The sequence below is a fragment of the Trichomonas vaginalis genome, chromosome V, assembly GCF_026262505.1.
Source record: "Trichomonas vaginalis G3 chromosome V, whole genome shotgun sequence".
Taxonomy (NCBI): domain Eukaryota; phylum Parabasalia; order Trichomonadida; family Trichomonadidae; genus Trichomonas; species Trichomonas vaginalis.
The window spans coordinates 22801889-22817216 of NC_067207.1; the positions used below are offsets into that span (position 1 = coordinate 22801889).

The 15328-nt window shown below is 33.0% G+C and overlaps 4 protein-coding genes across 4 annotated transcripts, besides 1 other annotated feature; 2 read left to right on the plus strand and 2 right to left on the minus strand.

Moving 5' to 3' along the window:
• Positions 1-913: 913 nt before the first annotated feature.
• TVAGG3_0385960 (phage fiber proteins family) lies at positions 914-1591 on the minus strand (the record flags this gene model as incomplete). Its single annotated transcript, XM_051232209.1, has 1 exon — positions 914-1591. One exon carries the CDS (start codon positions 1589-1591, stop codon positions 914-916), a length of 678 nt encoding a protein of 225 aa, XP_051101939.1.
• Positions 914-3016: a mobile genetic element.
• Positions 3017-3638: 622 nt separating this feature from the next.
• TVAGG3_0385980 (His-Me finger endonucleases family) lies at positions 3639-4343 on the plus strand (the record flags this gene model as incomplete). Its single annotated transcript, XM_051232210.1, has 1 exon — positions 3639-4343. The coding sequence occupies one exon, from the start codon at positions 3639-3641 to the stop codon at positions 4341-4343; it is 705 nt and encodes a 234-aa protein (XP_051101940.1).
• Positions 4344-5713: 1370 nt separating this feature from the next.
• Positions 5714-5965, plus strand: TVAGG3_0385990 (KilA, N-terminal/APSES-type HTH, DNA-binding family; the record flags this gene model as incomplete). Its single annotated transcript, XM_051232211.1, has 1 exon — positions 5714-5965. The coding sequence occupies one exon, from the start codon at positions 5714-5716 to the stop codon at positions 5963-5965; it is 252 nt and encodes an 83-aa protein (XP_051101941.1).
• Positions 5966-14621: 8656 nt separating this feature from the next.
• Positions 14622-15326, minus strand: TVAGG3_0386000 (His-Me finger endonucleases family; the record flags this gene model as incomplete). The annotated part of the gene is made up of 1 exon (XM_051232212.1): positions 14622-15326. The coding sequence occupies one exon, from the start codon at positions 15324-15326 to the stop codon at positions 14622-14624; it is 705 nt and encodes a 234-aa protein (XP_051101942.1).
• Positions 15327-15328: the final 2 nt, after the last annotated feature.

Sequence of the window (15328 nt, forward strand, 5' to 3'; positions counted from 1 at the left end):
ACCCTCATTTCTAACCTTGTTGAATTCATTGCTTTATAACTCTCTTCCTTTATCCAACTCTTCTAACTTCTTCTTAAGTTCAGCAATGTTGTCCTCATGAAGTTTAATCTTTCTCAAAATTCCTTCTTTATCTAATGGTTGCTTTATCTTTCTAAACTGAACTCTACCATCCTTCATAGTATGAATGTAAAAACCTTCTGGAATAGTTCCTGATTTAATGTATTCTACCAAAAACTTTTGTTTCATTGCTTCAGTGACTTTAGTCGTCATTTTACTCTAAGGTGAAGCTAGCACAGCGATAATGGATTTCATGACTTTTTAGTATTTCATGCAATCTTAACAGATAGCCTTACAAGTACTTCCAGTGTCCCTAGCTGTCCATCCTTTTTATATAACTCCATGACATTTATAATCTCGCGAAACTTAACAGGTAGCATAACAGATTAAAATCAGATGAGGTTTTGAACCAAAATTTCTAAGCAACGTTGTCAAGGATTTTTGAGGAACTAGGGACAGAGTGTGGCAAAGTCCAAGATTTAATTTATCTTCATCTGTTTCATCAGCTATCTCATCTAATATTCCAATATTTTATTCATAACTCGTGGCAAACTCACTAACTTTCATTATGTTCATCTGCATGCTTCATCTGATAGAAAGTATGACTTTCATTAACTCTGTGAGATAATGAAAACTACTAGGGACAGAGACCATGGCAAAGTTTATGACTTTCATTATTTCCAGAACTTAATGAAAACTACTAGGGACAGAGACCATGGCAAAGTTTATGACTTTCATTACTCTTGAGATAATGAAAACTACTAGGGACAGAGACCATGGCAAAGTTTATGATTTAATTTATTCTCTCACTAACAACAAACACAAACTCCAACACTAACGACAAAAATAAATGTCCTCACTTCTTAACAAAGTAATATGTGCTTCTTACACCACCATAGCTCAAACGTTTCTTTTCAAACATCGATTGAAACTTATTTTGAGCCATTGGCTTTAGTCTCTTTTTCTTCAAATACGCCAAGAAATCTTCTTCACATCTTTTCACTTCATAGCCTTCTTTAAACTCCTCCTTGTTAAGTTCTATGAAATCCTTTATCTCATTCTTTGTTGCAATGGCTTCTTCACGAACGACATCGTGAACTATTTCATCACTGTTCTCATGTATGACCTCCTCACTGTTCTCATGAACTATTTCATCACTGTTCTCATGTATGACCTCCTCACTGTTCTCATGAACTATTTCATCACTGTTCTCATGTATGACCTCCTCACTGTTCTCATGAACTATTTCATCACTGTTCTCATGAACGACCTCCTTACTGTCTTTCATAAGCGTTTCAAAGTCTCCTTTACTCATTACTTCAATCTCATGCTGTTCACAGTAGTACTTAAACTCACTGTATATGTCTTTGTTGTATGTTATATTGCTTCCCATGTACTCCATGAATTTTTCAAGCACTTCCTCATAATTCACTGTTTCTTTCTTTCCACGACCTTCTAATATCATACTTGCTTCGTAAATATAACTTCTTGCAGAACCGTCTCGCTTTCTACTTCTCTTCACAAATTCTCTCATCTTGCCACCAAATACATTTGAACTACATGCAAAGAATTCATTCTCCTTCGCAAATTCTTTATATCTTCTGTAGCACTCTGTACAATTCCATCCGGATACAAACTTTTCATAGAACTCCTCGTAAAACATTTGGTAAGGTGTTTTGTTCATTTCGATGAGTTCTTGTTTAGCCCTGGTGAATGGTATCTTCCTTACATCAAATTCACTTAAATCTTTCTTCATGAAGTACGTCAGTAAGTTTGAATAAAACTCTTCATTAAAGCTTTCAATGAGATTTGAGAAATATTCGTAATTTCCTTTGTATCTGCTGCTTACGTCAATGACAACAAATCTTCTGTCGTCTTTGTCAATCTTTACTGAGTTGAAGTTGTTAGATATCATGATGATATTACAAACATTCTCTATCTTTCTTACTGGCTGACACTTCTGATTTAAGTCCAACTGAGTCTCTGTTACTATTGACTTTAGTGCGTCGTGGTTCATGACCTTAGACGTATCGCATGAGCTTAGTTCATTGCATACGATGAGCTTCATGTTCTCAATAGCAGCATTGAATCTACCAACCACATTCTCTATTGCCGTTATATTATTGTTGGCGTACTTGCTAATGAGCTCGCATAGAACATTACTAAGTACATTCTTACCAGTTCCTTGCTTTCCTATTAACAAAAGTACTGTTCCAGTCTTTCCACAAGGATTTTGAACGATGTAGGCGAACCAGTTCAAAACATACTCATAAAGCTCTTCATCCTCATTACATATGACATCGTGAACATGTTTCAAATATCCTTCAATAACGTTCTCATCTACTTCATTCAGTACCTCATACTCATATCCTCTGAAATAGCTGTAAATGTCATCTCTTTCGTCAAAGAATCTCATGCCTGACTTCATAAGATAGTTCTTGTTCTGACCCGCTTCATAAATCATCAGTGCGTTCACATCCTTCTCCTCAACACGTCCTACATAAATACTCTTCATGAGCTTATTGAATTCCTTGCTATCTACTGACACAAGTGTTGTTGTGTCTCGTATTCCATCATAATCTTTCACTAGATATGTTATACGTGCTCCGTCAATAACAACAACACATCTTCTTAAGTCATTTATAACACTAGCTATGTCAATACCTTCTTCACTCATGTACTTATTTCTCCTCAAGTCCTTTAGTGTGAAAGTGTCTCTAAGTTCTATTTCAAGCAATTCATTTACACATCCTTTGCAATACTTCTCTATAAAATATTTCTGTCGTTCTTTACTAAGTTTCTTAACAGCTCTGAAGAACCATGTGTTTTGACTCAAACATCCTTCACAACTTCTCTCATTCATTCCTAGTTCTTTCATGTCATTATCTTCAACCTCTATGGTCTCATTGACTAAGGTCAAAGGGTTCTTAGTCATTGCTGGTCTTATCTGAAACAATGTTTGTGCAACAGGTTTAACTAATTCAGCAACGTCCTTCCTTAATATGAATAGCTGTTTCCACTCATCTTTGCTAACAGTTCTTTCATAACCACTGACAGTAATAATTTCATTTGCTGACCTTAGACACTTATGTTCTATCATTTGTATTGCTTTTGTGTAAGGCTTTCGTGAGCATAGGTTGTATATGTCATTCCTGCAATGTTCATTCATGCCAATAGTACTAAATCCTTTCTTTGCTGTTGAATGCATAATATCCATTAGTTCCTGTGTTCGTATTGCTGTCTCATAAAATACAACAAGACCTTTGTCATCTATGACGTACTTACCGAAAACATTGCTTATATTCTTTAACCATGAAATAACATCCTCATTCATGCTGTCAAACATGAAGTAAGGTCTTACATACTCTTCACTTATAAGATACTCCACAAAGTACTTGTTAAGCTCTATGTCCTCGTGAGCGATTTCATTAGGTTTGATATTAGTTCCTTTTGTCATTGCTGTCATGTACTTCACTCTCATAGTTCCTTTCAATAGCCTAAAAATACTTCATTGTTTCATAACTGCTCTAAATTCTGTTCAAAATTCGTACAACATAACTTTTTATCATTAGTGAAAGAACATGAGCGAAACAACAACATCTAACATTACAGAAGAAGTCAATGACAATGCCGATGAAAACATTACAGAAGGAGCTAGTGAAAATATTGACGAGTTCAGTGAGGAAGAAGATATTGAGGACGTCAATGAGAACGTTAGTGGGGAACAAACTCAATGGGAAACATTGAGAAATCATGAAGATTATGAGATTTGTACGACATATCCTTTTACTATTCGTCGAAAGAAAAACAAACATATTAAGAGTGAATGCTTAAATAATCATGGTTATATTGAGCTTAGTTTAAACAACAAAACACATTTAAAGCATAGAATTATTGCAGAACAGTGGATTGAAAATCCAAACAATTTGAAAGAAATAGACCATATAAATCATGATAGAACGGACAACAGAATCTCAAACCTTCGTTGGTGTTCTAAATCTGAAAACAATAGAAATAAAAGCAAGTATGGCGATATAGTTTATGAGTTCGTTGATGAAATATCTGACGAAGCTGTTGAAATAACAGATTATGGTAAGCATTCGTTTGAGTTCTACTACTATGTTGAGAATGAAGACGCATTCTATTATTATACAGGTCTTAACTATCGAAAACTTCATATAAACTTTACAAAAACAGGTGCTGCTTATGTTTCTATGATAGATACAGAAAACAAGAGAGTAATCTTATGCATAAACAAATTCAAACGCTTGTACGGCTTCATGTAGGACAAACATTATTTTTCAACACTAACGCCAACACTTAGGACAAACATTCATGACTAACATTACTGTATAACATAAATGTTTTGTTATGACTTCGTCGTAAATGTTTTGTCATGATTTCATCGTACATGTTTTGTCATGATTTCATCGTAAATGTTTTGTCAAGACTTTTTCATCGTAATGAGCGTAAATGATCCAAAAATATATTTTAGGTGAAGAGGTGAGATCTCACCTCTTTTCTCACCTCTTTTCTCACCTCATGAATTTTCATGATTTCTTCATCGTATATGTTTTGTCATGACTTCTTCATCGTAATGAGCGTAAATGTTTTGTCAAGACTTCTTCGTACATGTTTTGTCAAAACTTCTTCGTATATGTTTTGTCATGATTTAATCGTATATGTTTTGTCATGATTTAATCGTATATGTTTTGTCATGATTTAATCGTATATGTTTTGTCATGATTTAATCGTATATGTTTTGTCATGACTTCTTCGTAATGAACGTATATGTTTTGTCAAGACTTCTTCGTATATGTTTTGTCATGATTTAATCGTATATGTTTTGTCATGATTTAATCGTATATGTTTTGTCATGACTTCTTCATCGTAAATGTTTTGTCAAGACTTCTTCGTATATGTTTTGTCATGATTTAATCGTATATGTTTTGTCAAGACTTCTTCGTATATGTTTTGTCAAGACTTCTTCGTATATGTTTTGTCATGATTTAATCGTATATGTTTTGTCATGACTTCTTCGTAATGAACGTATATGTTTTGTCAAGACTTCTTCGTATATGTTTTGTCATGACTTCTTCATCGTAAATGTTTTGTCAAGACTTCTTCGTATATGTTTTGTCATGATTTAATCGTATATGTTTTGTCAAGACTTCTTCGTATATGTTTTGTCATGATTTAATCGTATATGTTTTGTCATGATTTAATCGTATATGTTTTGTCATGACTTCTTCGTAATGAACGTATATGTTTTGTCAAGACTTCTTCGTATATGTTTTGTCATGATTTAATCGTATATGTTTTGTCATGATTTAATCGTATATGTTTTGTCATGACTTCTTCGTAATGAGCGTATATGTTTTGTCATGACCTCATCGTATATGTTTTGTCATGATTTAATCGTATATGTTTTGTCATGATTTAATCGTATATGTTTTGTCATGACTTCTTCATCGTAATGAGCGTAAATGTTTTGTCAAGACTTCTTCGTACATGTTTTGTCAAAACTTCATCGTACATGTTTTGTCATGATTTCATCGTAATGAACGTAAATGTTTTGTGAAGAATATAACAACCGTCTGAATTCCGACGGTTGCTTTTTATACAAAATTCACGCAGGAAAATTCTTGAGTTTTGGTTGAAAGAATACGGTCGAGCCAAAAGTGGCTCAACCTCAAAACAAACATTTTGTGAGCTTACTAAGGAATTTATGAATGAATTCAAAGGTATTTGCATACATCCTGACCTCGTTCATTTTGTTGCTGAATGGTGCTCTGTAAAGTATGCATTTTATGTCAAATATATTATGGACTCCATAGATAAGAAAGTTCATGAGAAGTTAGATGAAGAAGAACTCGAAGATACAGTAGAGAATGCAAAACATTTTTGACGAAGTGAAGATCTTCACTTCGTCAAAATGTGATGCAAAAACAAGCATTTTATGAGCTTACTAAGGAATTTATGAATGAATTCAAAGGTATTTGCATACATCCTGACCTCGTTCATTTTGTTGTTGAATTCAGCAAAAATAATGTTTAGGGTAGATGGTTTTTAGGTGTCACTACGTCACCATGTGTCACTCGGTCATTTAACTTCTCTGAAAAAGTGTGACAACATGACATTTTGACAACAACACAGGAAATAAATGTTTACGTTAATGTTTTGTCATGATTTCATCGTAAATGATTTGTCATGACTTCTTCATCATAATGAGCGTAAATGATCCAAAAATAATGTTTATGTTAGAATGTTAGATCTAACCTCTTTTCTCACCTCTTTTCTCACCTCATGAATTTTCATGATTTCTTCATCGTATATGTTTTGTCAAACATGAACGTAAATGTTTTGTCGAAACTTCTTCGTACATGTTTTGTCATGATTTCTTCGTTTATGATTTGTCAAGACTTCTTCGTCGTAATGAGTGTAAATGATTTGTCGAAACTTCTTCATCGTAATGAGTGTAAATGATCCAAAAATAATGTTTAGGTGAGATCTCACCTCTTTTCTCACCTCTTTTCTCACCTCATGAATTTTCATGATTTCTTCATCGTAATGAGCGTACATGTTTTGTCAAACATGAGCGTAAATGATTTGTCGAAACTTCTTCATCGTAATGAGTGTAAATGATCCAAAAATAATGTTTAGGTGAGATCTCACCTCTTTTCTCACCTCTTTTCTCACCTCATGAATTTTCATGATTTCTTCATCGTAATGAGCGTACATGTTTTGTCATGATTTCTTCATCGTAATGAACGTATATTCTTTGTCAAACATGAACGTAAATGTTTTGTCATGACTTCATCGTATATGTTTTGTCAAACATGAACGTAAATGTTTTGTCATGACTTCTTCATCATAATGAGCGTAAATGACCCAAAATAATGTTTATGTTAGAATGTTAGATCTAACCTCATTTCTACCCTCTTTTCTACCCTCTTGAATTTTCATACGGAATCTCTTCTCTCGGTTTTCCGAGGGAAGCAATCATATGAGGAAATTCTTCTAAAAGTTCTTTTGTCTGTTGGTTTTCAAACCAATGATATGCTTGCTTTGTAGAACGAAGAGTATTATAAGGCATTTTGTGAAGAATATAACAACCGTCTGAATTCCGACGGTTGCTTTTTATACAAAATTCACGCAGGAAAATTCTTGAGTTTTGGTTGAAAGAATACGGTCGAGCCAAAAGTGGCTCAACCTCAAAACAAACATTTTGTGAGCTTACTAAGGAATTTATGAATGAATTCAAAGGTATTTGCATACATCCTGACCTCGTTCATTTTGTTGTTGAATTCAGCAAAAATAATGTTTAGGGTAGATGGTTTTTAGGTGTCACTACGTCACCAGGTCACCAGGTTAATTAACTTCTCTTAAAATTACTGACAAATGACATTTAGACAACAGTCCAGGAAATAAACTTCATCGTAAATGTTTTGTCAAGGTTTCATCGTATATTCTTTGTCAAACATGAACGTATATGTTTTGTCAAACATGAACGTAAATGTTTTTCATGATGCAAAAATAATGAGTTCATTTACTCACAATATTTTTGTACAAAATGTAAAGTATGGCGGTTTGAAACCGTCGGGAACCTTCACTTTTTGACGAAGTGCAATTCTTCACTTCGTGTCAAAACTTCATCGTAATGAGTGTAAATGAACCAAAAATAATGTTTACGTAAATGTTTTCAGGTTATTCAATAATTAATTATTTTTGAAGAACTGAAGGTGCTACCATGTTACCATGTGCTACCAGGTTAATGAACTTCTCTGAAAAAGTGTGACAACATGACATTTTGACAACACAGCAGGGGAAGGCAGTTATGAAGTATTTTTGAAGAACTGAAGGTGTCACTATGTCACCATGTGCTACCAGGTTAATGAACTTCTCTGAAAAAGTGTGACAACATGACATTTTGACAACAACACAGGAAATAAATGTTTACATAAATGTTTTGTCATGATTTCTTCGTTTATGTTTTGTCATGATTTCTTCATCGTAATGAACGTATATGTTTTGTCAAACATGAACGTATATGTTTTGTCATGATTTCTTCATCGTATATTCTTTGTCAAACATGAACGTACATGTTTTGTCGAAACTTCTTCATCGTAATGAGTGTAAATGATCCAAAAATAATGTTTAGGTGAAGAGGTGAGATCTCACCTCTTTTCTCACCTCTTTTCTCACCTCATGAATTTTCATGATTTCTTCATCGTATATGCTTTGTCGAAACTTCATCGTATATGTTTTGTCATGATTTCTTCGTATATTCTTTGTCGAAACTTCATCGTATATGTTTTGTCATGATTTCTTCGTATATTCTTTGTCGAAACTTCATCGTATATGTTTTGTCATGATTTCTTCATCGTATATGTTTTGTCGAAACTTCATCGTATATGTTTTGTCATGATTTCTTCGTATATGTTTTGTCGAAACTTCATCGTATATGTTTTGTCATGATTTCTTCGTACATGTTTTGTCGAAACTTCATCGTAATGAACGTATATTCTTTGTCAAACATGAGTGTAAATGTTTTGTCATGACTTCTTCATCGTAAATGTTTTGTCAAACATGAACGTAAATGATCCAAAAATAATGTTTAGGGTAGATGGTTAGATCTAACCTCATTTCTACCCTCATTTCTACCCTCATGAATTTTCATACGGAATCTCATCGTACATGTTTTGTCATGACTTCTTCATCGTAATGAGTGTAAATGTTTTGTCGAAACTTCATCGTACATGTTTTGTCATGATTTCTTCATCGTAAATGTTTTGTCATGACTTCTTCATCGTACATGTTTTGTCATGATTTCTTCATCGTAATGAGCGTATATGTTTTGTCAAACATGAGCGTAAATGATCCAAAAATAATGTTTAGGGTAGATGGTTAGATCTAACCTCATTTCTACCCTCATGAATTTTCATACGGAATCTCTTCGTAAATGTTTTGTCATGACTTCTTCATCGTAAATGTTTTGTCATGACTTCTTCATCGTAAATGTTTTGTCAAACATGAACGTAAATGATCCAAAAATAATGTTTAGGGTAGATGGTTAGATCTAACCTCATTTCTACCCTCATGAATTTTCATACGGAATCTCTTCGTAAATGTTTTGTCATGACTTCTTCATCGTAAATGTTTTGTCATGACTTCTTCATCGTAAATGTTTTGTCAAACATGAACGTAAATGATCCAAAAATAATGTTTAGGGTAGATGGTTAGATCTAACCTCATTTCTACCCTCATGAATTTTCATACGGAATCTCATCGTACATGTTTTGTCATGACTTCTTCATCGTAATGAGTGTAAATGTTTTGTCATGATTTCTTCATCGTAATGAGCGTAAATGATCCAAAAATAATGTTTATGTTAGAATGTTAGATCTAACACCTTTTCTAACATGTTTTCTAACATGGAGGATTTCATTAGATATACACATTCTTCCTTCATTTCATTCTATACACAATTTACATCATAGACGATTTAATAGATATAATACTTTACTGTTTCATCTGATATACACATTCTTCCTTCATTTCATTCTATACACAATTTACATCATAGACGATTTAATAGATATAATACTTTACTGTTTCATCTGATATACACATTCTTCCCTAAACATTATTTTAGTTAAAGTCCATCAAATATTTTTAGGATACTTTCAGCAAATAATGTGTATATCTAATGAAATCCTCCATGTTAGAAAACATGTTAGAAAAGGTGTTAGATCTAACATTCTAACATAAACATTATTTTTGGATCATTTACGCTCATTACGATGAAGAAATCATGACAAAACATTTACACTCATGTTTGACAAAACATTTACACTCATTACGATGAAGAAGTCATGACAAAACATGTACGATGAGATTCCGTATGAAAATTCATGAGGGTAGAAATGAGGTTAGATCTAACCATCTACCCTAAACATTATTTTTGGATCATTTACGTTCATGTTTGACAAAACATTTACGATGAAGAAGTCATGACAAAACATTTACGATGAAGAAGTCATGACAAAACATTTACGAAGAGATTCCGTATGAAAATTCATGAGGGTAGAAATGAGGTTAGATCTAACCATCTACCCTAAACATTATTTTTGGATCATTTACGCTCATGTTTGACAAAACATATACGCTCATTACGATGAAGAAATCATGACAAAACATGTACGATGAAGAAGTCATGACAAAACATTTACGATGAAGAAATCATGACAAAACATGTACGATGAAGTTTCGACAAAACATTTACACTCATTACGATGAAGAAGTCATGACAAAACATGTACGATGAGATTCCGTATGAAAATTCATGAGGGTAGAAATGAGGGTAGAAATGAGGTTAGATCTAACCATCTACCCTAAACATTATTTTTGGATCATTTACGTTCATGTTTGACAAAACATTTACGATGAAGAAGTCATGACAAAACATTTACACTCATGTTTGACAAAGAATATACGTTCATTACGATGAAGTTTCGACAAAACATGTACGAAGAAATCATGACAAAACATATACGATGAAGTTTCGACAAAACATATACGAAGAAATCATGACAAAACATATACGATGAAGTTTCGACAAAACATGTACGAAGAAATCATGACAAAACATATACGATGAAGTTTCGACAAAGCATATACGATGAAGAAATCATGACAAAACATATACGATGAAGTTTCGACAAAGAATATACGAAGAAATCATGACAAAACATATACGATGAAGTTTCGACAAAGAATATACGAAGAAATCATGACAAAACATATACGATGAAGTTTCGACAAAGCATATACGATGAAGAAATCATGAAAATTCATGAGGTGAGAAAAGAGGTGAGAAAAGAGGTGAGATCTCACCTCTTCACCTAAACATTATTTTTGGATCATTTACACTCATTACGATGAAGAAGTTTCGACAAAACATGTACGTTCATGTTTGACAAAGAATATACGATGAAGAAATCATGACAAAACATATACGTTCATGTTTGACAAAACATATACGTTCATTACGATGAAGAAATCATGACAAAACATAAACGAAGAAATCATGACAAAACATTTATGTAAACATTTATTTCCTGTGTTGTTGTCAAAATGTCATGTTGTCACACTTTTTCAGAGAAGTTCATTAACCTGGTAGCACATGGTGACATAGTGACACCTTCAGTTCTTCAAAAATACTTCATAACTGCCTTCCCCTGCTGTGTTGTCAAAATGTCATGTTGTCACACTTTTTCAGAGAAGTTCATTAACCTGGTAGCACATGGTAACATGGTAGCACCTTCAGTTCTTCAAAAATAATTAATTATTGAATAACCTGAAAACATTTACGTAAACATTATTTTTGGTTCATTTACACTCATTACGATGAAGTTTTGACACGAAGTGAAGAATTGCACTTCGTCAAAAAGTGAAGGTTCCCGACGGTTTCAAACCGCCATACTTTACATTTTGTACAAAAATATTGTGAGTAAATGAACTCATTATTTTTGCATCATGACAAAACATTTACGTTCATGTTTGACAAAACATATACGTTCATGTTTGACAAAGAATATACGATGAAACCTTGACAAAACATTTACGATGAAGTTTATTTCCTGGACTGTTGTCTAAATGTCATGTTGTCAGTAATTTTAAGAGAAGTTAATTAACCTGGTGACCTGGTGACGTAGTGACACCTAAAAACCATCTACCCTAAACATTATTTTTGCTGAATTCAACAACAAAATGAACGAGGTCAGGATGTATGCAAATACCTTTGAATTCATTCATAAATTCCTTAGTAAGCTCACAAAATGTTTGTTTTGAGGTTGAGCCACTTTTGGCTCGACCGTATTCTTTCAACCAAAACTCAAGAATTTTCCTGCGTGAATTTTGTATAAAAAGCAACCGTCGGAATTCAGACGGTTGTTATATTCTTCACAAAATGCCTTATAATACTCTTCGTTCTACAAAGCAAGCATATCATTGGTTTGAAAACCAACAGACAAAAGAACTTTTAGAAGAATTTCCTCATATGATTGCTTCCCTCGGAAAACCGAGAGAAGAGATTCCGTATGAAAATTCAAGAGGGTAGAAAAGAGGGTAGAAATGAGGTTAGATCTAACATTCTAACATAAACATTATTTTGGGTCATTTACGCTCATTATGATGAAGAAGTCATGACAAAACATTTACGTTCATGTTTGACAAAACATATACGATGAAGTCATGACAAAACATTTACGTTCATGTTTGACAAAGAATATACGTTCATTACGATGAAGAAATCATGACAAAACATGTACGCTCATTACGATGAAGAAATCATGAAAATTCATGAGGTGAGAAAAGAGGTGAGAAAAGAGGTGAGAAAAGAGGTGAGATCTCACCTAAACATTATTTTTGGATCATTTACACTCATTACGATGAAGAAGTTTCGACAAATCATTTACGCTCATGTTTGACAAAACATGTACGCTCATTACGATGAAGAAATCATGAAAATTCATGAGGTGAGAAAAGAGGTGAGAAAAGAGGTGAGAAAAGAGGTGAGATCTCACCTAAACATTATTTTTGGATCATTTACACTCATTACGATGAAGAAGTTTCGACAAATCATTTACACTCATTACGACGAAGAAGTCTTGACAAATCATAAACGAAGAAATCATGACAAAACATGTACGAAGAAGTTTCGACAAAACATTTACGTTCATGTTTGACAAAACATATACGATGAAGAAATCATGAAAATTCATGAGGTGAGAAAAGAGGTGAGAAAAGAGGTTAGATCTAACATTCTAACATAAACATTATTTTTGGATCATTTACGCTCATTATGATGAAGAAGTCATGACAAATCATTTACGATGAAATCATGACAAAACATTAACGTAAACATTTATTTCCTGTGTTGTTGTCAAAATGTCATGTTGTCACACTTTTTCAGAGAAGTTAAATGACCGAGTGACACATGGTGACGTAGTGACACCTAAAAACCATCTACCCTAAACATTATTTTTGCTGAATTCAACAACAAAATGAACGAGGTCAGGATGTATGCAAATACCTTTGAATTCATTCATAAATTCCTTAGTAAGCTCATAAAATGCTTGTTTTTGCATCACATTTTGACGAAGTGAAGATCTTCACTTCGTCAAAAATGTTTTGCATTCTCTACTGTATCTTCGAGTTCTTCTTCATCTAACTTCTCATGAACTTTCTTATCTATGGAGTCCATAATATATTTGACATAAAATGCATACTTTACAGAGCACCATTCAGCAACAAAATGAACGAGGTCAGGATGTATGCAAATACCTTTGAATTCATTCATAAATTCCTTAGTAAGCTCACAAAATGTTTGTTTTGAGGTTGAGCCACTTTTGGCTCGACCGTATTCTTTCAACCAAAACTCAAGAATTTTCCTGCGTGAATTTTGTATAAAAAGCAACCGTCGGAATTCAGACGGTTGTTATATTCTTCACAAAACATTTACGTTCATTACGATGAAATCATGACAAAACATGTACGATGAAGTTTTGACAAAACATGTACGAAGAAGTCTTGACAAAACATTTTACGCTCAAGATGAAGAAGTCATGACAAAACATATACGATTAAATCATGACAAAACATATACGATTAAATCATGACAAAACATATACGATGAGGTCATGACAAAACATATACGCTCATTACGAAGAAGTCATGACAAAACATATACGATTAAATCATGACAAAACATATACGATTAAATCATGACAAAACATATACGAAGAAGTCTTGACAAAACATATACGTTCATTACGAAGAAGTCATGACAAAACATATACGATTAAATCATGACAAAACATATACGATTAAATCATGACAAAACATATACGAAGAAGTCTTGACAAAACATATACGATTAAATCATGACAAAACATATACGAAGAAGTCTTGACAAAACATTTACGATGAAGAAGTCATGACAAAACATATACGATTAAATCATGACAAAACATATACGATTAAATCATGACAAACATATACGAAGAAGTCTTGACAAAACATATACGTTCATTACGAAGAAGTCATGACAAAACATATACGATTAAATCATGACAAAACATATACGATTAAATCATGACAAAACATATACGATTAAATCATGACAAAACATATACGAAGAAGTTTTGACAAAACATGTACGAAGAAGTCTTGACAAAACATTTACGCTCATTACGATGAAGAAGTCATGACAAAACATATACGATGAAGAAATCATGAAAATTCATGAGGTGAGAAAAGAGGTGAGAAAAGAGGTGAGATCTCACCTCTTCACCTAAAATATATTTTTGGATCATTTACGCTCATTACGATGAAAAAGTCTTGACAAAACATTTACGATGAAATCATGACAAAACATGTACGATAAATCATGACAAAACATTTACGACGAAGTCATAACAAAACATTTATGTTATACAGTAATGTTAGTCATGAATGTTTGTCCTACGTGTTGGCGTTAGTGTTGAAAAATAATGTTTGTCCTACATGAAGCCGTACAAGCGTTTGAATTTGTTTATGCATAAGATTACTCTCTTGTTTTCTGTATCTATCATAGAAACATAAGCAGCACCTGTTTTTGTAAAGTTTATATGAAGTTTTCGATAGTTAAGACCTGTATAATAATAGAATGCGTCCTCATTCTCAACATAGTAGTAGAACTCAAACGAATGCTTACCATAATCTGTTATTTCAACAGCTTCGTCAGATATTTCATCAACGAACTCATAAACTATATCGCCATACTTGCTTTTATTTCTATTGTTTTCAGATTTAGAACACCAACGAAGGTTTGAGATTCTGTTGTCCGTTCTATCATGATTTATATGGTCTATTTCTTTCAAATTGTTTGGATTTTCAATCCACTGTTCTGCAATAATTCTATGCTTTAAATGTGTTTTGTTGTTTAAACTAAGCTCAATATAACCATGATTATTTAAGCATTCACTCTTAATATGTTTGTTTTTCTTTCGACGAATAGTAAAAGGATATGTCGTACAAATCTCATAATCTTCATGATTTCTCAATGTTTCCCATTGAGTTTGTTCCCCACTAACGTTCTCATTGACGTCCTCAATATCTTCTTCCTCACTGAACTCGTCAATATTTTCACTAGCTCCTTCTGTAATGTTTTCATCGGCATTGTCATTGACTTCTTCTGTAATGTTAGATGTTGTTGTTTCGCTCATGT